Below are 22,214 nucleotides of genomic sequence, written 5' to 3'. Positions count from 1 at the left end.
ACAGCGCTGACAAGCAGCAATATTTTGGTGAGCGACATCATCCCTTCTTTGCCGTGCCTACTTTACTAATTATCAATTAAGCAAAATAAAAAAAATAGTGTGACACAATACATACAAAATGAGCAAAATCCATTTGGTCGTGTCGTCTTAGAGTGCATCAGCATATTTTTGAACTCTGGCTAAAGTTAGCTGAAACACCCTGTAGATCAACAATTTTTCTGGCTTTGGAATTAAGTAGTGGTTTTGATTCACAATTCCTGTTCCCGCAGCTAACTTTTGTAATATCGCATTGGCATGCTCGTCCCACTGCAGTGATTCTGCAACACGCACACCAAGTACCGTAATATAGCTAACTAGCTCTAAATTTCAGCAGCGAAAAACAAGGTTACCTTTTACAGAAACATGCCTATCTATAGAATGAAAAATCACAGACTTTGTTTTCTTGTACTTATTTTTAATTGGTTATTAGCTGTCCATGTGCTTAATTCCTCTAAAACTGCATCAGCTTTATAAAAAAGATTGGGATCTGTCGAAGACGATACAAATGTAGAGGAAAATCTGAGGGACTAAATTTTTTGTTATATGTCATATCTGTATTAAGTTACGGGAGAAAGCTAGAGAAAGTTAATTTTTACATGGTAACTGAAATGCAGCAGTGGCGTAGAGTATCTGCCTCGTGTTCAAGACGACCGTGGTTCGAATCCCGGTGCCGCGCAATTTTCCACCGGATAAAAAAAAATATCCGCATGTTGATAAAATTGCATAAACAGGCCTGAAGTGCGGCCTGATCCTGGTGACCAGAGCAGGATTGGCCACCCTGGCCTTGGCCACAATTTCCTCTATGAATGCAACAATCAAACCCTGGCCCTCAGTACCCAGCAGCTGTGAAGCAACTGACAACGGCGGCCGTCAGACATGTGACGCAGCAGAGGGTGCTAAGAATACCTGGGTCTGAACAGGCCGCCATTGGAATATAAACCTGGCAATGTTTAACGCTAGAATGTTATCTAGTGAGGCGAGTCTAGCAATGCTATTGGAGGAATTAGAGGAGCAGTAAATGGGATATAATAGGGCTCAGTGAAGTTAGGAGGACAAAAGAAGCATTAGTAAGATTTTGATGAGGGCTAGTTGGTTCATACTTAGAACTGAGGTGAAAAAGCGCGAAAAAGACGAGGACACAATAGCGCTTGTCTGTGGTATTTGTTTCCTTGTGTCCTCATCTTTTTCGCGCTGTTTCACCCCAGTTATAAAAGAAGCATATATACAGTGCTAAAAAGCAGGCACGTCCTGTGCTACCGGGGCTTAGCGGGGAGACGAGAACTAGGAGTCGGATTCTTGATTAATAAGGATATTGCTGGTAACATACAGGAATTCCATAGCATTAACGAGAGGGTGGCAGGTCTTGTTGTGCAACTTAATAAGAGGTACAAATTGAAGGTCGTACAGGTCAACGCCCCTACATCTAGTAATGTTGACCGGGAAGTCGAAAGCTTCTATGAAGACGTGGAATTGGCGATGGGTAAAGTCAAAACGAAATACACTATACTGATGGGCGACTTCAATGCCACGGTAGGCAAGAAGCAGGCTGGAGACAAGTCAGTGGGGGAATATGGCATAGGCACTAGCAATAGCAGGGGAGAGTTATTAGTAGACTTTGCAGAACCGAATAATATGTGGATAATGAATACCTTCTTCCGCAAGCGGGATAGCCGAAAGTGGACGTGAAGGAGCCCGAACGGCGAGACTAGAAATGAAATAGACTTCATACTCTGCGCTAACCCTGGCATCATGCAATATGTGGACGTGCTCAGCAAGGTGCGCTGCAGTGACCATAGGATGGTAAGAACTCGAATTAGCCTTGACTTGAGGAGGGAACAGAAGAAACTGGTACATAAGAAACCAATCAATGAGTTGGCGGTATGAGGAAAAATAGAGGAATTCCGGATCACGCTACAGAACAGGTATTCGGCTTTAACTCAGGAAGAGGAGCTGAGTGTTGAAACAATGAATGACGATCTTATGGACATCATTAAGGAGCATGCAATAGAAGTCGGTGGTAACTCCGTTAGACAGAATGCCAGTAAGCTATCGCAGGAGACGAAAGATCTGATCAAGAAATGCCAATGTATGAAAGCCTCTAACCCTACAGCTAGAATAGAACTGGCAGAACTTTCCAAGTTAATCAACAAGTGTAAGACAGCTGACATAAGGAAGTATAATATGGATAGAATTGAACATGCTCTCAGGAACGGAGGAAGCCTAAAAGCAGTGAAAAAGAAACTAGGAATTGGCAAGAATCAGATGTATGCGTTAAGAGACGAAGCCGGCAATATCATTACTAATATGGATGAGATAGTTCAAGTGGCTGAGGAGTTCTATAGAGATTTATACCGTACCAGTGGCACCCACGACGATAATGGAAGGAAGAACAGTCTAGAGGAATTTGAAATCCCACAAGTGACGCCGGAAGAAGTAAAAAGCCTTGGGAGCTATGCAAAGGGGGAAGGCAGCTGGGGAGGAACAGGTAACAGCAGATTTGTTGAAGGATGGTGGGCAGATTGTTCTAGAGAAACTGGCCACCCTGTATACGCAATGCCTCATGACCTCGAGCGTACCGGAATCTTGGAAGAACGCTAACATAATCCTAATCCATAAGAAAGGGGACGCCAAAGACTTGAAAAACTATAGACCGATCAGCTTACTGTCAGTTCCCTACAAACTATTTACTAAGGTAATTGTAAATAGAACCAGGAACACCTTAGACTTCTGTCAAGCAAAGCACCAGGCAGGATTCCGTAAAGGCTACTCAACAATAGACCATATTCACACTATCAATCAGGTGATAGAAAAATGTGCGGAATATAACCAACCTTTATATATAGCTTTCATTGATTACGAGAAAGCGTTTGATTCAGTCGAAACCTCGGCAGTCATGGAGGCATTGCAGAATCAGGGTGTAGACGAGCCGTATGTAAAAATACTGAAAGATATCTATAGCGGCTCCACAGCCACCGTAGTCCTTCATAAAGAAAGCAACAAAATCCCAATAAAGAAAGGCGTCAGTCAGGGAGATACGATCTCTCCGATGCTATTCACAGCGTGTTTACAGGAGGTATTCAGAGACCTGCATTGGGAAGAATTGGGGATAAGAGTTAATGGACAATACCTTAGTAACTTGCGATTCGCTGATGATATTGCCTTGCTTAGTAACTCAGGGGACCAACTGCAATGCATGCTCACTGACCTGGAGAGGCAAAGCAGAAGGGTGGGTCTAAAAATTAATCTGCAGAAAACTAAAGTAATGTTTAACAGTCTCGGAAGAGAATAGCAGTTTACGATAGGTAGCAAGGCACTGGAAGTGGTAAGGGAATACATCTACTCAGGACAAGTATGACCGCGGATCCGGATCATGTGACTGAAATAATCAAAACAATAAGAATGGGCTGGGGTGCGTTTGGCAGGCATTCTCAGATCATGAACAACAGGTTGCCATTATCTCTCAAGAGAAAAGTGTATAATAGCTGTGTCTTACCAGTACTCACGTATGGGGCAGAAACCTGGAGACTTACAAAGAGTTCTACTTAAATTGATGGGTGTAACGTTAAGGGATAAGAAAAGAGCAGATTGGGTGATGGAACAAATGCGAGTTAATGACATCTTAGCTGAAATCAAGAAAAAGAAATGGGCATGGGCAGGACATGTAATGAGGAGGGAAGATAACCGATGGTCATTGAGGGTTACGGACTGGATTCCAAGGGAAGGGAAGCGTAGGAGGGGGCAGCAGAAAGTTAGGTGGGCGGAGGATATTAAGAAGTTTGGAGGAACAACATGGCCACAATTAGTACATGACCGGAGTAGTTGGAAAAGTATTGGAGAGGCCTTTGCCCTGCAGTGGGCGTAACCAGGCTGATCATGACGATGATGATAAAATGCAGAAATAAATGTGTGTCACTGGCCAGCATGTTGTACACAAACAGCCAAGAAGGTATGTGGGAGGATGGCTGCTGCCTTAAGTAATAGCTGTAATGGTGAAGCAATTCAGACGTAGATGCGAGTTCATTTGTAGCACGCGCAGCAAGTATCATTTACCTCTACCTTATTATTTAAATTAAACTTATTAACATCGATTGTGCTATCTCTGGTTTCATTCTGTGTTTCGCATGGTCATGAGGCATGCATGAATGTTTGATGTTTAATGGTGCAAGGGCCAGGTATGGCGAAAGAGTGCCATGCCCGTGGTAATGAGTTCGCAGTGTAGTTATGAGTTATATGAAGTTGATGTGACGTGGCTGTAAAGGGGCCTTATAAATGGTCACTCTAATGTGCATAAAGTCTATGTGTAATAAGATTATGGCAATGACAAATGATGTGTATTATGATCATTAAGGTGCATTGCGAAAGAATGATACAATATACAAAATATGTCAGATGCTAAAATTGACTAGATCACCACTGCCTCGTTAGAGCCCTTGAAACACAAGGGCCTGGAGGCATGTGCTGTACAAAACTATCACAGCGGCATCCTCTGGAAAGAGGATACGCTAGAAATTTAATGGGCTTCTAACATGTAGGACAACATCATTCAAGAAATCGAGGATTGCTTTGGTGTTAAAAAATGGTTCTTTACCAAGAAACATAGCCGGGCGAAGAGGGACGCAATAATGGTACGCAAGAGGAAAATGTATCTTTCTTACATGTTCGGCTTTCTGACACTCCAGGAGGATGTGGAGGACGGTCAGCCTCTCACCACATTTACCACAGGTTGGAGGTTCATTTTCAGTAAGCAGAAAATTGTGGGTGCCAAATGTGTGCCATATTCTGAGACGACAGAATAGGACATCTGTTTGCCGTGATTTCGTTGCGGAGGGCCACAAACCTAACTGTGGCTTTATAACATGCAGTTTATTATTTATTTCTGCATCCAACACGCGTTGCCAGTGGTTTCGAAGTTTCTTTCGTATGAAAGGCTTCAGATATGTGACAGGGACAGAAGCCGTAGGAATAATGGCTAGTGATGCGAGTGATATGGCTATTTTGTCTGCTAGTACATTACCCTCGATGCTTCTATGGCCAGGTACCCAGCATATTACTACATGTCTATGTGATAAATAAATGTTGCATCATCATCATCATCATCATCCACCTATTTATGTTCACTGCAGGACAAAGGCCTATCGATTTGATCTCCAATTACCCCTGTCCCGCGCCAACCGATTCCAACTAGCACCCGCAAATTTCCTAATTTCGTCGCACCACCTAGTCTTCTGCCGTCCTCTACTGCGCTTCCCTTCTTTTGGTATCCATTCTGTCACCCTAATGGTACAACGGTTATCTAATCTGTGCATTACATGACCTACCCAGTGCCATTTTTCCCTCTTAATGTCTACTAGAATATAGTCTATACGTATTTGCTCTCTGATCCAAACCGCTCTCTCTCTGTCTCTTAAACTTATGCCTAGCATTCTTCGTTGCATCACTCTGAGCGGTCCTTAACTTGTTCTCAAGCTTTTTTGTCAGTCTCCAAGTCTCTGCGCCATATGTCAGCACCGGTGCATAAGAGTGAGTAAAGTTCAATGAAAACAGGATTTGTATGCTTTTGTAAAGAAATTAACACTTTTACAAGACTTAACAAGTCTGTGAATATTATTGCTCTGTCAAGTTTTAATTTCTTTATATGTTTTACTGCAGACAGTACTGCATAGACTTCTGCAGTGAAGATACTTGTTATGAGGTTCAATACGTCAGATTTAGAAAAGAGGGACCCGATTTTGACACATCTGTGTAGAATTCGGAGCAGGAGTACTTCGATTGAAGTTCACGCAAATGCATAGCGATTTTGAAGTCAGGAGTGTGCTTTGTGACCTCTACAAAGGATACATCACAGTCTATCACCTGCCACTCCCAGGGTGGTAACAGCTTAGCTGGAGGCATTAGGCGATGTTCGAGAATTGGGGCATCCATTTCTTCGCCAAGTTCTCTTACACGCAGTGACAAAGGAAGTCTCATAGAGGGTCTATTATGAAAAAGTGTTTCACACGTAAAGACTCAAAGTCATTAACGGTTGTGAAACACGGATGTTTCTTATTAGGGTGCTCCTTATGGTCCTTATGAAGCTGATGTACATTCTCTGAAAATGGAGTGACCACTCATCTGACTCTACGTATAGACTTTCAGCAGGGCTTGTTCTAAATGCGCCAGTGGCCAGGCGGATACCCAGATAGTGAATGGGGTCTAACATCTTCAGTGCACTCAGGGCAGCAGAGTGATATACTACAGCACCATAGTCTATTCGTGCTCGAACTAGGCTCCCATAAAGATTCAATAAACACTTTCTGTCATTACCCCATGTTGTGCGAGATAGGATATTAAGTAAGTTCACTGTTTTTAGACATTTTGCTTTAAGAAATTTTATATGTGAAATGAAAGTAAGCCTTCTGTAAAGTATAACATCTAGAAATTTGTGCTCTTTGTTGACAGGAATTTGTCGTCCGCCCAGTTCTACAAAAGGATCTGGAACCAAGCCTCTCTTTCTTGTAAAGAGAACACAAAAACTTTTGTGGGGGTTGATTTTAAATCCACTTTCGTCTGACTACTTGGATACTTTGTTTAAGCCCTGCTGTACCTGTCTCTCAAACACTGCGAGGTTGCAGGATTTGAAACCTATTTGTGTATTGTCTACGTAGACGGAATAAAGAATAGCTGGTGGTAATGATGCACGAAGCGTGTTCATCTTAACAACTGTGATGAGGTTCATTCAATTAATACTAGCTGAGGCACTGCCTCAGCGCATGAAGTGACGAAGTCGTTCGTTAGCACACTGCAAGCCATTCATGAAAGAACATTGAGCACAAAGAGGAACAGAAACTCTACAAACTAATCAAACATAAACACACAAAAAACAAATTAAGTCTCCAAAGTAAGTGTGAAACTCAGAAAGGGCCTATAGTTTCATGGCTCGCAGTGGAGTTGTGAGATTAACTCTAGGTGACGACGAAGGCAGCCCTTGGAGCATAGAAGCGGTGCTGAAGACGGGCACTGTTGAAGAAAAATCCCGGTCGCCCTCAGGCAAACACCCGAAATTCAGTGATGCAAGAGTAAGTCTGGTTGCGATAGTGAGAACAAGGGCAGGTGGCCTTGGCACGGTAGAGGTCTCGACGCCAGACACAAAGTCAAATGGCTTCACGAGAACGCGGTTCATGAGAAGGCGGTGACACACCCCTGGAAGGTTGCCCTGGTCCAGTAGCAGGCATGAAGCACGGGCCTGACCCCCAACGATTTCACTTCTGCGCGTGCAGCATGGGCGAACTCCTTCCTACATGCAGGCTTGTTCCACGTCTTCCCGACTTCTTCCGCTTCTTCTTTTTCCCCCGCTCACTTGTTGTTGTTCATTTTCAAATTATTTCTTCGGTGTGCTTGTGCCACTGCTGTAGCGTCTCATTGTTGCCTTCGCATGGTTGACCGATCACGGCACTCGCGCACTTCACACATCACAATGACAAAGGGCGTGCAACTGAATACACCACCCTGGGGTACCCCAGTTTTCTGTATGAATTTATGCGAAAGTGCATTACCTATTTTCACCCGAAATGTATGGTTGTCTAGGTAGCTTTCTATAATGTTTAACATATTGCCTCGGGTGCCCAGCGCCAAAAGGTCACGCAGGATTCCGTACCGCCAAGTTGTATCATACGCTTTTTCCCATATCAAGAAACACGGATAAGGATTGTTTATGTATGAATGCATCGCAAATGCTAGCTTCGATGCACACAACATAGTTGGTTATAGATCGCCCTTCCCTAAAGCCATGTTGAAATGGTTCAAGCATTTTTCTGGACTCTAGGCAATGTACGAAACAGCGATTGATCATATTTTCCAGAAACTAACAAAGGCAGCTCATAAGCGCTATAGGACGGTAGCTACTCAGCAATGAAATATTTTTACCGTGCTTCAAAGCAGGGATCACAATAGCTTCTTTCCACTTAGATGGGAGATAACCAGCAGCCCAGATAGTATTGAAAAGTGTGAGTAGCGCGATTTGTGTGTCGGAATGCAGGTGCTTAAGCATCATCATCATCAGCCTGGTTATGCCCACTGCAGGGCAAAGGCCTCTCCCAAACTTCTCCAACTACCCCGGTCATGTACTAATTGTGGCCATGTTGTCCCTGCAAACTTCTTAATCTCATCCGCCCACCTAAGTTTCTGCCGCCCTCTACTACGCTTTCCTTCCCTTGGAATCCATTCCGTAGCTCTTAATGACCATCGGTTATCTTCCCTCCTCATTACGTATCCTGCCCATGCCCATTTCTTTTTCTTGATTTCAACTAAGATATCATTAACTCACGTTTGTTCCCTCACCTAATCTGCTCTTTTCTTATCCGAAACGTTACACCTATCATTCTTCTTTCCAAACCTCGTTGCGTCGTCCTCAATTTAAGTAGAACCCTTTTCTTAAGCCTCCAGGTTTCTGCCCCGTACGTGAGTACTGGTAAGACACAGCTGTTATAAACTTTTCTCTTGAGGGATAATGGCAACCTGCTGTTCATGATCTGAGAATGCCTGCCAAACGCATCCCAGCCCATTCTTATTCTTCTGATTATTTCAGTCTCATGATCCGGATCCGCAGTCACTACCTGTCCTATGTAGATGTATTCCCTTACCACTTCCAGTGCCTCGCTACCTATCGTAAACTGCTGTTCCCTTCCGAGACTGTTAAACATTACTTTAGTTTTCTGCAGATTAATTTTTAGACCCACCCTTTGGCTTTGCCTCTCCAGGTCAGTGAGCATGCATTGCAATTGGTCCCCTGAGTTACTAAGCAAGGCAATATCATCAGCGAATCGCAAGTTACTAAGGTATTCTCCATTAACTCTTATCCCCAATTCTTCCCAATCCAGGTCTCTGAATACCTCCTGTAAACACGCTGTGAATAGCATCGGAGAGATCGTATCTCCCTGACTGACGCCTTTCTTTATTGGGATTTTGTTGCTTTCTTTATGAAGGACTACGGTGGCTGTGGAGCCGCTATAGATATCTTTCAGTATTTTTACATATGGCTCGTCTACACCCTGATTCTGCAATGCCTCCATGACTGCTGAGGTTTTGACTGAATCAAACGCTTTCTTGTAATCAATGAAAGCTATATATAAAGGTTGGTTATATTCCACACATTTTTCTATCACCTGATTGATAGTGTGAATATGGTCTATTGTTGAGTAGCCTTTACGGAATCCTGCCTGGTCCTTTGGTTGACGGAAGTCTAAGGTGTTCCTGATTCTATTTGCAATTACCTTAGTAAATACTTTGTAGGCAACGGACAGTAAACTGATCGGTCTATAATTTTTCAGGTCTTTGGCGTCCCCTTTCTTATGGATTAGGATTATGTTAGCGTTTTTCCAAGATTCCGGTATGCTCGAAGTCCTGAGGCATTGCGTATACAGGGTGGCCAGTTTCTCTAGAACAACCTGACCACTATCCTTCAACAAATCTGCCGTTACCTGATCCTCCCCAGCTGCCTTCCCCCTTTGCATAGTTCCTAAGGCTTTCTTTACTTCTTCTGGCGTTACCTGTGGGATTTCGAATTCCTCTAGGCTATTCTCTCTTCCACTATCGTCGTGGGTGCCACTGGTACTGTATAAATCTCTATAGAACTCCTCAGCCACTTGAACTATCTCATCCATATTAGTAATGATATTGCCGGCTTCGTCTCTTAACGCATACATCTGATTCTTGCCAATTCCTAGTTTCTTTTTCACTGCTTTTAGGCTTCTTCCGTTCCTGAGAGCATGTTCAATTCTATCCATATTATACTTCCTTATGTCAGCTGTCTTACGCTTGTTGATTAACTTCGAAAGTTCTGCCAGTTCTATTCTAGCTGTAGGGTTAGAGGCTCTCATACATTGGCGTTTCTTGATCAGATCTTTCGTCTCCTGTGATAGCTTACTGGTATCCTGTATAACGGAGTTACCACCGACTTCTATTGCACACTCCTTAATGATGCCCACAAGATTGTCGTTCATTGCTTCAACACTAAGGTCCTCTTCCTGAGTCAAAACCGAATACCTGTTCTGTAGCTTGATCTGGAATTCCTCTATTTTCCCTCTTACCGCTAACTCATTGATCGACTTCTTATGTACCAGTTGCTTCCGTTCCCTCCTCAGGTCTTGGCTAATTCGAGTTCTTACCATCCTATGGTGACTGCAGCGCACCTTGCTGAGCACGTCCACATCTAGTATGATGCCAGGGTTAGCGCAGAGTATGAAGTCTATTTCATTTCTAGTCTCGCCGTTCGGGCTCCTCCACGTCCATTTTCGGCTATCTCGCTTGCGGAAGGTATTCATTATCCGCATATTATTCTGTTCCGCAAACTCTACTAATAACTCTCCCCTGCTATTCCTAGTGCCTAAGCCATATTCCCCCACTGCCTTGTCTCCAGCCTGCTGCTTGCCTACCTTGGCATTGAAGTCGCCCATCAGTATGCTGTATTTTGTTTTGACTTTACCCATCGCCGATTACACGTCTTCATAGAAGCTTTCGACTTCCTGGTCATCATGACTGGATGTAGGGGCGTAGACCTGTACAACCTTCATTTTGTACCTCTTATTAAGTTTCACAACAAGACCTGCCACCCTCTCGTTAATGCTATAGAATTCCTGTATGTTACCAGCTATGTTCTTATTAATCAGGAATCCGATTCCTAGTTCTCGTCTCTCCGCTAAGCCCCGGTAGCACAGGACGTGCCCGCTTTTTAGCACTGTATATGCTTCTTTTGGCCTCCTAACTTCACTGAGCCCTATTATATCCCATTTACTGCCCTCTAATTCCTCCAATAGCACTGCTAGACTCGCCTCACTAGATAACGTTCTAGCGTTAAGCGTTGCCAGGTTCATATTCCAATGGCGGCCTGTCCGGAGCCAGGGATTCTTAGCACCCTCTGCAGCGTCGCAGGTCTGACCGCCGCCGTGGTCAGTTGCTTCGCAGCTGCTGGGGACTGAGGGCCGGGGTTTGATTGTTGCGTTCATATAGGAGGTTGTGGCCAAGTACTGCACCAGGGTGGCCAATCCTGCTCTCGTGAGGGAGTGTGTTACCGGTTCTTGTCACCGGGATCAGGCCACACTCCAGGCCTGTTTCTGCAATTTTATCAACACGCAGATTTTTTTTTTTTTAATTCGGGGGAAAATTGTGCGGCACCGGGATTCGAACCACGGACCTCTTGCACGCGAGGCGGGTGTTCTACCTCTACGCCACCGCTGCAGCTCCTTAAGCTTAAGCATATCATACATGATTCTATCGGAGCCCAATGCAGAGCTCTGACATGCTGATAAGGAAGCTTTAAATTCGGCAATGGTAAAAGGACGGTTATAAGAATCGTTCAGGATACATTTCTGATTCAGTGGCTTAAGTTCTTCTATTGCTTTAGGTTCACCTGTACATGCTGTGATCAAGCGTAGGTCACGGGTGTTTAAAAATGATACAATGCTTTCCATTGCCACACTCTATTTGAATGGAAGACCACATCTCAAACTATCAATGCCTTCGAGTGAACACTATTCTCAAATTTCCGAATTCACTCTATCAGCGAGTTTCCTCTAGATGGCAAGGAGCTTACGTGCCAGAACGTCAGGCTCAATGCTGAACTTAACACATATTTTCAGCACATGTGCATCCTTCCCAGGGAGATTCACGTCTCTAAGAACGACTTTCGATAACTCTCTTTAGAGCGCTTAGAGAAATGTGTCAACGTGCTCATCTATAAAATTCTGCCTCCTACATTTACTTTTGATCAAATTGTTTCCTATGTAGATTTTGCTACCTACAGTTCCATGATTTCTTGGTTATTGCTTGAAAACAGCTTTTGTTCCAAGCGATGCCGCCACCATGTTTGGTTTCATGATGCCTTCTCTTCGGCGTGTCAGATGTAATTGCAAGATTGCACTTTCAGAGCTATGGCGGCAAGTACGTCATCATTTTTATAATTGGCTCACAATTGCATCCTATACACAAGCTGAAGGCTTGGGCAGCTGAGTGTAATCTGAGGTCCCTTCAGAAGTTGGCAACACAGGCCACAATATTTGTAGCTCTTGGAGGCTATTTATTAAGCAGAATGGTAGCGATTGCATTAACGACACATCTGTTAGCTTGAGGAAAGAGGAAGTGAGGTTGCTGGAAACACTGAGGTGACAAGGCCATCCCATCTGATAAAGGACTCGTGGAAATTTTTCATTTTGAGCATACCCTGTGAAATTTGTGTTGCGCATGTACAGACTTTAAATTTCCATTTCATCATTTAACTATTTCTTAAGAGGAGTCAGTCGTTAGTGAGCGGTTGTGTTGTTCAGTCTAGTCCACGTCCTTTTTCCTGCTCTTTTTAAAAGTTAAACCTAGATATAATGAAGCCGGTTAAATCAGTAATTTGCTTAATTATATCAAACATTTTTTGGATTGAAATTCGAACTTTTATGCAAATAAGTACAGTCACTGATCAGTTACTCTTACACGTAAACGGGTTGCAAAATTTTCCGAATTATCGGGTGATTGAGAAAAAAAATTTGAATGAGAAAAGAATTTATTTTGTTGAATTTGGGAGTTGGCAACGAATGTCATGTCAACAATATCTTATATCGGCAGTATGAATTAATTAAAGCCAGCCACACCACCATGTGCACTCCGCCCCCGTGGCTGATAGCATCGCCCACACTGGGACGACACTATCATGAAAAGCACCAGCAGCAGGGCGCGAATGATTCATCTGCCTGTCGCTCCAACGGGTCACAGAAACTGGACATTGCGCAATCTCCAATACTAAATGCGCAGGAAGACAGCTTACATGATGCCATGCCATCTTGGTACGCCTACTCTTTGCACAAACGGCAGATTACCTCTAAAGCTAGGTGCACGGCTGTGTATGCGCTCAGCCACGCTTACAGTCTTGCGCAGCCACGGCCAAGACACGCACCTTCCCCCCCCTTTCCCCCACCACCTTGCGTGTACTTGATCACTTTACTGCGAGCTCACTCCCCGCCCCCTCTTTCCTTTGCTTGCACAGCGAGACAGCCCTCGTGAAGCCACCATCTTTACTATATCCCCCTTGCACACTTTCACTCGCGCCCAAAGCACACAGTGTACAAGGTGCGATAGGATCTTACTGCACTTGGACTTTATACGGAACATGACACTACTCCACTTAGGCATTCGCTCTTGTCGCACGGTGCATATCTTGAGACATGCATTCGCAAGCAGCCGATTGTAATTCAATCATTTCACCATCTGCATCCATTTATTGTCGGTATTCCATCGCGTGGCAGTGAAATTTCTTTATAATTGAAATGACACATAGACACACTTTGTTATATTGAGGTTCTAAATATATGTTGTTTTATGAACAAGAGATTATGAAAAGTTAAGCAGTTCATTATATCGAGAGTTTCGTTATAATGAAGTTCATTATATAGAGATTTAAGTGCATTACTACAGTAATCCAGCGTTACAATAAAATCACTTTACTCGAAATATCACTATTTGGCACCTATGTCTAGAAAGGACTTTGGAATCTACCAAAGGTGTGCAGTCGCATGTGTGACAGTGCATCGTAAGATGCAATGCATTAGACTTCTTTAATAATTCATTGTGCTCTTTCAAACGGATACTGACGTACCTGCCACTCCGTTACACACATGATTTTCTACAGGTGAGTAGAAGTTGATACCCGGTCTTGCAAGGCACAAATGTTGACAAGTGCTTTACATTGCAACCCCCTTGTCTATTATCACACCGCTCGAGTTTTCTTAGTGGGAAATCCTCGACAGCTTCTATCAAGCCTACAACATTGTTTGCCCCATATATACAGTCAACGTTCCTTAAACCATGTGACATCTTGTGAACGTATGGCACCACAGCAATCCCTTTTGTTTGTTTTCCTGTTCATTTAAACTAGCCTGATTCTTTACCCCTTTTGTAGGCTTCCCACAAGATCTGCACACCACTTGATTGGGAAAACCAGCTTGCACTAGCCTCTCGATTTGTTGCAAGAAATTTGGTTGAATGCCATAACTTAATTACAGGCGATCTGAAAGCCTAAAACACTCGCTATTCCTTGTTTTACAACTTTTTTACAACTTTAATGACTAGAAGAAAAATGAAGCAGTTCTTTGTTAGACATAGAAGAGTTGAAAGACAAAAAATCAAGCAGTTCTTTGCTAGGCCTAGAAGAGTAACATCAACAAAGATGATCGGGTTTAAATATGAGGCACAGATCTAAAAACTGTAGCTTGTTATACTGAATGAGCTCAAGCGTGAAGTTGAGACCAGGGCCACATTCTCAAATACTTTCAAAATATCAGTCACTGTTAGATCTATCCCTTGAAAAGAATGCCAGGTAATCACCTACATATTGAGAACACTTCCCGCCAACTCATTCAGGTTTCCTTGAAGCCGTCTATCCAATCAACATACGTAATTATCACTCAAAACCAGTCAACTTTTTACCCGTTACAAACCCCTGATTCCTATGCCAACAGACAATTCTCCCATTCAACGAAGGTGTTTTCTAGGTAAAACACCACAAAAGATTCCAATGGCATTGTGCAGCTCTGTGTAAACTGATACTCATCATTGTGTTGCATTGCCGCTACCTTGACACTGCACATAAGTTGTGCCTGCTGAAGCAAGTAATGTAGATCCTCAACATCGATTCTGATTGCTTTGCGTTTTACTGGCTTGTTATCGTTTAGAAATTTAACTACTTCCTAATTCCCACGTATGTAGCACAAAGCTACAAAGGAAACCCACACGGGTTTCTCGGAAATAAAGCTTTGTGGGTGAAGAAAAATTCATCCTGGTCCGGGATTCAAGCCCAGGACCAGCACCTTTCCAGGGCACGGTTGCTCTACCATTTGAGCTAACAAGGAGGCTAGCAGATGGAAGCGTGAGAGTGGATTACTTGACCACTCGAAGCACAAGGACACTGAATATGGCAAATCAGTTCCGTGGAATTCCTCAATGTGGAGAAGCCTTGATGAAAGGAAAAATTCAACTACGAAGCTTCGTTTCTGAGAAACTCGTGTGGGTTTCCTTTATAGTTGCGTGCTACCTACAGGTGGATGCCAATTTTTCCTTTCATGAACCCTCCTCCACCATGCATTATTCCGCAGAACTGATTTGCCTTCGTCAGTTTCTTACAGCTCGTCTACACCCTGATTCCGTAATGCCTCCATAACTGCTTTGATTCAGTTGAAACGTCAACAGTCATGGAGGCATTACGGAATCAGGGTGTAGACGAGCCGTATGTAAAAATACTGAAAGATATCTATACGGCTCCACAGCCATCGTAGTCTTTCATAAAGAAAGCAACAAAATCCCAATAAAGAAAGCCGTCAGGCTGGGAGATACGATCTCTCCAATGCTATTCGCAGCCTGTTTACAGGAGGTATTCAGAGACCTGGATTGGGAAGAATTGGGGATAAGAGTTAATGGAGAATACTTTAGTATTCACTGATGATATTGCCTTGCCTAGTAGCTCAGGGGACCAACTGCAATGCATGCTCACTGACCTGGAGAGGCAAAGCAGAAGGGCGAGCCTAAAAATTAATCTGCAGAAAACTAAAGTAATGTTTAACAGTCTCGGAAGGGAACAGCAACTTACAATAGGTAGCGAGGCACTGGAAGTGGTAAGGGAATACATCTACTTAGGGCAGGTAGTGACGGCAGATCCGGATCATGAGACGGAAATAATCAGAACAATAAGAATGGGCTGGGGTGCGTTTGGCAGGCATTCTCAGATCATGAATAGCACTGAAGTACTATAGCGCCAAACAGACGACACAAGAAGAAGAGACACGGACGAGCGCTTACTAACAACTGATGCTTTAATGACGGAAACACATAATAGATATACGCAAATTTGGCGGCGCAACTCGCGCATTGTCAAAACATCACATGGTAACTAGGCAAAAGGCGATAGAACGATTGTGAAGGTGACGTTCGTGAAGATGACACGTGGTGTACAGGGCAAAATGACTATAAATGATAATGGTTACGCGATACACAAACACCGCCGTAAGGGAGTACCCCATAAAAAACTAAAAGATTAGGAATATTCACCAGGCGCAGGCGGCGCGGCAACATGCTCAGTTTTAACTATGGGCTTCTAAAAATGGCATCTCACTTTTATACAGAATTTTTGATGGTTGGCTTACGCATTCAAGGCCCTTCCCTTTAATGTAGAAGGCTTCCTTCAGCTCACGGGCCACGCTGTCTCGACTTCTGTCCAGAATGATGGTCTCTCTCAGGCGAGGCTTGCACCCGCACTCTTTGCAATCCATTGCAAAGAGTGCATGCTTCAGTAATATGCACCAACTAGCCCAACAAAAAGTTCTGCATGAATAGCAGGTTGCCATTATCCCTCGAGAGAAAAGTGTATAACAGCTGTGTCTTACCAGTACTCAAGTACGGTGCAGAAACTTGGAGGCTTACAAAGAGGGTTCTACTTAAATTGAGGACGACGTAACGACCTATGGAAAGAAGAATGGTGGGTGTAACGTTAAGGGATAAGAAAAGAGCAGAATGGGTGATGGAACAAATGCGAGTTAATGACATCTTAGTTGAAATCAAGAAAAATAAATGGGCATGGGCAGGACATGTAATGAGGAGGGAAGATAACCGATGGTCATTAAGGGTTACAGACTGGATTCCAAGAGAAGGGAAGCATAGCAGGGGGCGGCAGAAAGTTAGGTGGGCGGATGAGATTAAGAAGTTTGCAGGGACAACATGGCCACAATTAGTACATGACTGGGGTTGTTGGAGAAGTATGGGAGAGGCCTTTGCCCTACAGTGGACGTAAACAGGCTGATGATGATGATGAGTTTCTTACAAGGCATCAAGGTCAAGTGACGAGAGCACAGTTTTCAAGGAAGATGACGCTGCCAGGTTCCTTTTTCAGAAATTATAACGCTCAGGCTTATAAGTCTTGGCACTAAAAAATAAGTCAAGCTGAAGCTCCTTTGACTGTTTTACTCTCGTAGCAAGTAATTCAAGACAGGCATGCTCAGACTAAGCACTTTTCCTTTTGTCTGTTTCGCAGTTGCATTGGTTGAGACAAAGCTCTTTTATAGCGCACTTCCAGCATTTAGAGAAAACACTTGCTCGGGAATCGCTACAAAGAAACAGTCTTTGCCCGAAGTAACCATTCTTAGCTGGTCTTAGCTGGTAAGTTTGCCACACATGTATTATTTTGTCTTGCGTTTCTTGGATGCTCTCCCATACTCGGACACACACCTTGGAGGGAAGTCATCTGTAAAACATTGCGAAATGAATCTGGACCTTTGTGGTCTGGGTTTTTCTGGCAACTTTTTGTTTTTTCTTTCCTTCCTTTAAACATTTATACCATGTTAACCTTTCTGTTTGTATCTGACCGTATGTTCCTTTGGATTCTATGTGTGTTGCAATCACTTATATAGAATGTTTTTCACTAAACTCTTCAGTTGATAGCGCGGGCTTGTCCTATGTATCTTGTCCATGTCTTCGTCCTTTTGTGCTGCAGCAGCATTAGGCTTCAAAGCCACTCTTTTCTACATTGCGAGAAGAAAGGGGGTTAACCGAGGGGCCCAATTTTTTATTAATCGTATCATGAGAAGCCAACAAACAAAGACATCAAGGAAAACATAGGGGAAATTACTTCTACCTACTAAATGAATTAAAGAAATGACAAATTAATGGCAATGAAAGTGGATGAAAAAACAACTTGCCGCAGGTGGGGAACGATCCCACGTCTTCACATTATGCGATTTATGGACCAGTTGCAGTTTATTCACCAGTTTCCATCACCTGTGGCAAGTTGTTTTTTCATGCACTCTCATAGCCATTAATTTATCATTTCTTTAATTCAATTAGTAGGTACAAGTAATTTCTCCTATGTTTTCCTTGGTGTCTTTGTTTGTTGGCTTCTCATGATATGTTTGCCACGTTAGTGATTCGCAGCAAATGATTCAATGGACAGCAGCACAGCAAGTATACTGACCGAGAACTGGAGGTATCCCGCACGCTGGCTCGCCTTTTTACGGTCCCGCTCCATCTTGTCCCGCTGAGCCACCAGCCGGTAGTGCTCGAACAGGGTGCCCACCTGCAGCCACCACTCACGTTTCATGCACCCATGATACACTCAATTCTAACCTTCATACTAGCAGGGGATGAGAGACAGATGAGACAGTCCTGCACATGTCTCATCCATCCTCTGTTCATCATTTAGTATGAATTACCTACATTCGTATACTTCAATTTCCCTCTCTAAGCCATGTCACATTTGTCAGAATATGCATTGATAATATGACATCCAAGTACTGTTACCTTACAGAACTGCATCGAATCAGTACAGAATAAAGTGGCAAGATTCATACTTTGCTCATATTTATTTATTTCACAATACTGCAGGCCAGATTGGCCCAAGCAGGAGGGGCATGAAAACACAAATCATAACAGCACGCAAATGCAAAAAAAAAAAAGAAATAAGATAACATTGCATGTAACATACAAGAGAATCAAAAATTAAAAATCACAGAGCAGAAAAATAAAACAATGAACATTGAAATTGCTTACTTTCTACTGAAGAAACAAAGTTTGAAGGGCCTGTTCGACATCAGGAGAGTGAAAAATCGATTCAGGAAGCGCGTTCCAATCAGCTATTGTTTGAGGGAAAAAACTGTGCTTGAATGAGTTTGTTTTAGCAAATATAGGCTGTAATGAGTGTTCGCTATAATGTCGGGTCCTTCGAGTAGTGGAGTGCCTGAGGAATGAGGGGAGAGCAATGCTAAGCTTTCCTGCCAAAATTTCATGAAGGAAAGAAATGCGGCTCAGTTTTCTACGTGTACTAAGCAACGGGATATTATTGTCCTTCATAAGTTGTGTTGGGGAGTCTGACCTTCTGTATTTATGAAAAACGAAACGTACTGCCTTTCTCTGAATGAGCTCTAATTGATAGATGCCTTTCTTAGTGTGGGGGTCCCAAATTACGGACGAGTATTCAAGTTTGGCACTTATGAAAGTTTTATAAGCCAAGAGCTTAATATGGCTAGGAGTATGTTTTAATTTTCGTCTCAAGAAACAGAGCTTCGAGAATGCAGCTGAACAGATCTAAGAAATATGAGTGCCCCAGGTTAATCGGTTGTTAAGAGTTATTCCTAGGTATTTATATTGCGAGACCTCGCTAATGTGACTGTTGTAGAGGCAATATTGGTAACAGCTAATATTTCTTTTTCGCGTAACTCGGAGAAGTACACTTTTATCAATGTTTAAATCCATATTCCATTCTTCACACCAGTGACATACCTTAAGCAAAGATTCTTGGAGCAATTTATGGTCTTCTATTGATGTTATTTCTTTATATACAACGCAGTCAGCTGCGAAAAATTTTACTGACACTGACCGTGGAATTACATTTACTAAATCATTTATATATATTAAAAACAGCAAAGGTCCCAACACACTACCTTGCGGAACACCGGAAGTAACAGCAAGCGATTCAGAAAGGGAGCCATTCACATCAACAGACTGCGTTCTACCACTTAAGTATGCTCTGACCCATTCTACAAGATACAGCGGAAGACCAATCAACTGCAATTTATAAAGAAGCTTTGAATGTGGTACCTTGTCAAAAGCTTTCGCCATATCAAGAAAAAGAACATCGATCTGTCCCGAGTTATCCAGTACGCTGAGAAAGTCATGAACCGTCGTAATTAGTTGAGTAGTGGTTGACATGCCCTTCCTGAAACCATGCTGAAAAGGTGATAGGATGTCCTTTTCCTTTAAAAAGTCATTTATAAAGCGGGCCACGATGTGCTCTAGGAGTTTGCAGGATGTAGAAATAATTGATACCGGTCGGTAATTAGTCACGAGTAGCTTATCCCCTTTTTTATAGATCGGTACAACACGAGCCTTCCTCCAATCCTTAGGCAACTCCCTGGTTTGCAGAGATAAAGTGAAAATTTCAGCAAGATGCTCCGAGATCTGGTCGGCATAACGCTTTAAAAAAGGATTTGGAATGCTATTAAGACCATGACCTTTCTGAATATTTATTTTACGAAGCAACGACAAAACCCCTTCTGTGGTAATGACAGGAACCTCGCTAGGATCGATGGATCGTTTCGGCACATCAAAAACCATATCTGGAGGGCCCCCAAAAACAATTTGAAAGTATCCATTGAAGAGCTGAGCTATTTCCTTTCCGTTGGTAACAAGGCTCCCATCATCACTTTTAATTTCTTTTATGACCTCTTTTTGATGGCCAAGGTAATTCCAAAACTTGCAGGGATCTGTTTTTATGAATGAAGGAAGAGTAACCCTAAAATAATGGGATTTCGAAGTGGACAGTTTCTGTGCTAATTCATGTTTTAAATTCTGCAAATACTGAGGAGATGTAGAATGATGTCGCCTAAGACGTTGAAGTCTCCGCTTCAAATGAATAATATCACGACTCACCCAAGGGTTTTGACGCTTATTTCTCACTCTCCGTTGAGGTACAAAATTTGCGATAGAAAATAATATGCCTTCCTTAAGGCGTTCCCACAAGCTGTGTACATCGCCCTCATTAGTACGCAGCAGTACATCATCCAAATAATCAATAATAGAAGCGTCGTCAGCGCGGTCAAAATCATGGACGTAGGCAACAGACAAATTTCGAGTACTATCAATGCAATTAGTACGACAAGAAAAAAAAAAGCAAATGGTGATCAGAAATACCAGGCTCAACTCTGAGTTCACCATTAGAGAACAATTCACTGGCAAAGAACAAATCTAACAGAGCATTTTTACGGGTACAGTCACGCACAATTTGGTTAACAGGGTGTCTACCAAGTTGACATTTCCAAGTTCCCTGAGTTTTCCAGGTTTTCCCTGAGTGCCATTGCAAATTTCCCGGAGTGATGCAGAACTATGTTTTATGTCAAGACGGACTGAAACCATATCGCCTGATGCTGTCACTCTCTAGTAAGCGCATGAAAAAAATAAAAACGTGACTTAATCTAATTTGAATACTAAGCAGCAGTGTTTGTTATTCAAAAAGAGAATAGAAGGCATGGGTTAGTAAAATGCACAGCAAATAAAGTGTCTTCGAAAAAAATTGCAAATGGGGTCGGACATTATCAAATACGAATAAAAACGAGATGCATATAGAAGCAAATATTTTCGAATATGAGCTATTTCTATCAATTGATAGCAACCTTAGTGGGATGAGGCCCGAACTCTGTCACAATTGAGATTCTCTCTCAACAGCTCGTAAGTCAACCTCAACTGTCCTGACATACTCTCAGCCCGCGCACAACGCCCGAGTGTTGTGTTTTACTGCTTTAAAGAGTTCATTTTGGTTTGGATGAGGGACACCTGCATTTCGCAATCAGCCAAAACCTTATTATTTGAGCTCAAGCTCCTTCAAAACGGCGGCAGCAAGCTTCCATTCCCGTTTATTCCTCAATGCGTAGGTCATTTCTGTTCTTGTCCGCCTTCTGCCACTCGTTCGCCCCGAGGACCATTTGAAGCATCTTGGTCAGTTGCACAGCCCACGACCGATTTTTCGAACTCCCTAGGGGCCGCGAAAACGTCCGAAAAATCGGCCAGTTGGAAAAAAATAAATCCGTGTCATTTATTGCCCTTAGGGGCTCAAACCGCCACAAGCACGTTCGAAAACGCTCTGAAGGCCTGTCGGTACACATATTAGGCATATCGGTGCTCGTACTGTGACAGGAAATACCGGGTGCCTGCGTGTATAATTAAGAAATACATACTGTGTTCTGTGGCCACTCCCCACGCTTGTTATGCTTCACTGCAATACTTTTGCGTAAACTTCAACAAGTAACATTTCTGTACAGACGCGGAGCTGACTTTCAGGAACCAGCATTATGCAACGTACCGTGTTTTCCAAGTTTCTAAGCCAATCACGAGGACCACAAAGGCGGAGTCCGTGCCATTGCTGACAGCAGCTAATTCTTTCAATAAAAAACTCGGCACCCAACGGCACGAAGCTTCATAGCGAACGTCGAAGCAGCTAGGCCTAGCGTTGCCACAGTGGTGGCAACGGCTGCCAGCGGATCTGCGTGTGAGAGTGCCGGTTCGAGGTTGCGAAGTATTCAAAACGGCAGTGGTGGTGCCTTTGATTATTGCCGCTTCGGAACTGCGGTCAGGGCAAAACGTCCGAAAATTCGGACGGCGAAGAGTTCTTGCGTCGGAAATTTCAC

At 43.2% G+C, this 22,214-nt stretch overlaps 1 protein-coding gene across 5 annotated transcripts in view; it reads right to left on the bottom strand.

Annotated features, from left to right (window-relative positions):
• DCTN4-p62 (dynactin subunit 4) overlaps positions 1 to 22,214 on the bottom strand; it is a 522,593-nt gene that overhangs the window by 301,563 nt on the left and 198,816 nt on the right. For all 5 annotated transcript variants that reach the window (XM_055067008.1, XM_055067005.2, XM_055067006.2 and 2 more), the window contains one exon: positions 18,011 to 18,112. In XM_055067008.1, coding sequence (XP_054922983.1) covers positions 18,011 to 18,112 — 102 coding nt within the window. The remainder of the gene's footprint in view (positions 1 to 18,010; positions 18,113 to 22,214) is intronic.

Source organism: Dermacentor andersoni, chromosome 6, assembly GCF_023375885.2.
Source record: "Dermacentor andersoni chromosome 6, qqDerAnde1_hic_scaffold, whole genome shotgun sequence".
NCBI classification, from domain to species: Eukaryota; Metazoa; Arthropoda; class Arachnida; order Ixodida; family Ixodidae; genus Dermacentor; species Dermacentor andersoni.
Note: the sequence above shows the minus strand (reverse complement) of the source record. Positions and strands in the feature narration are given on the sequence as shown.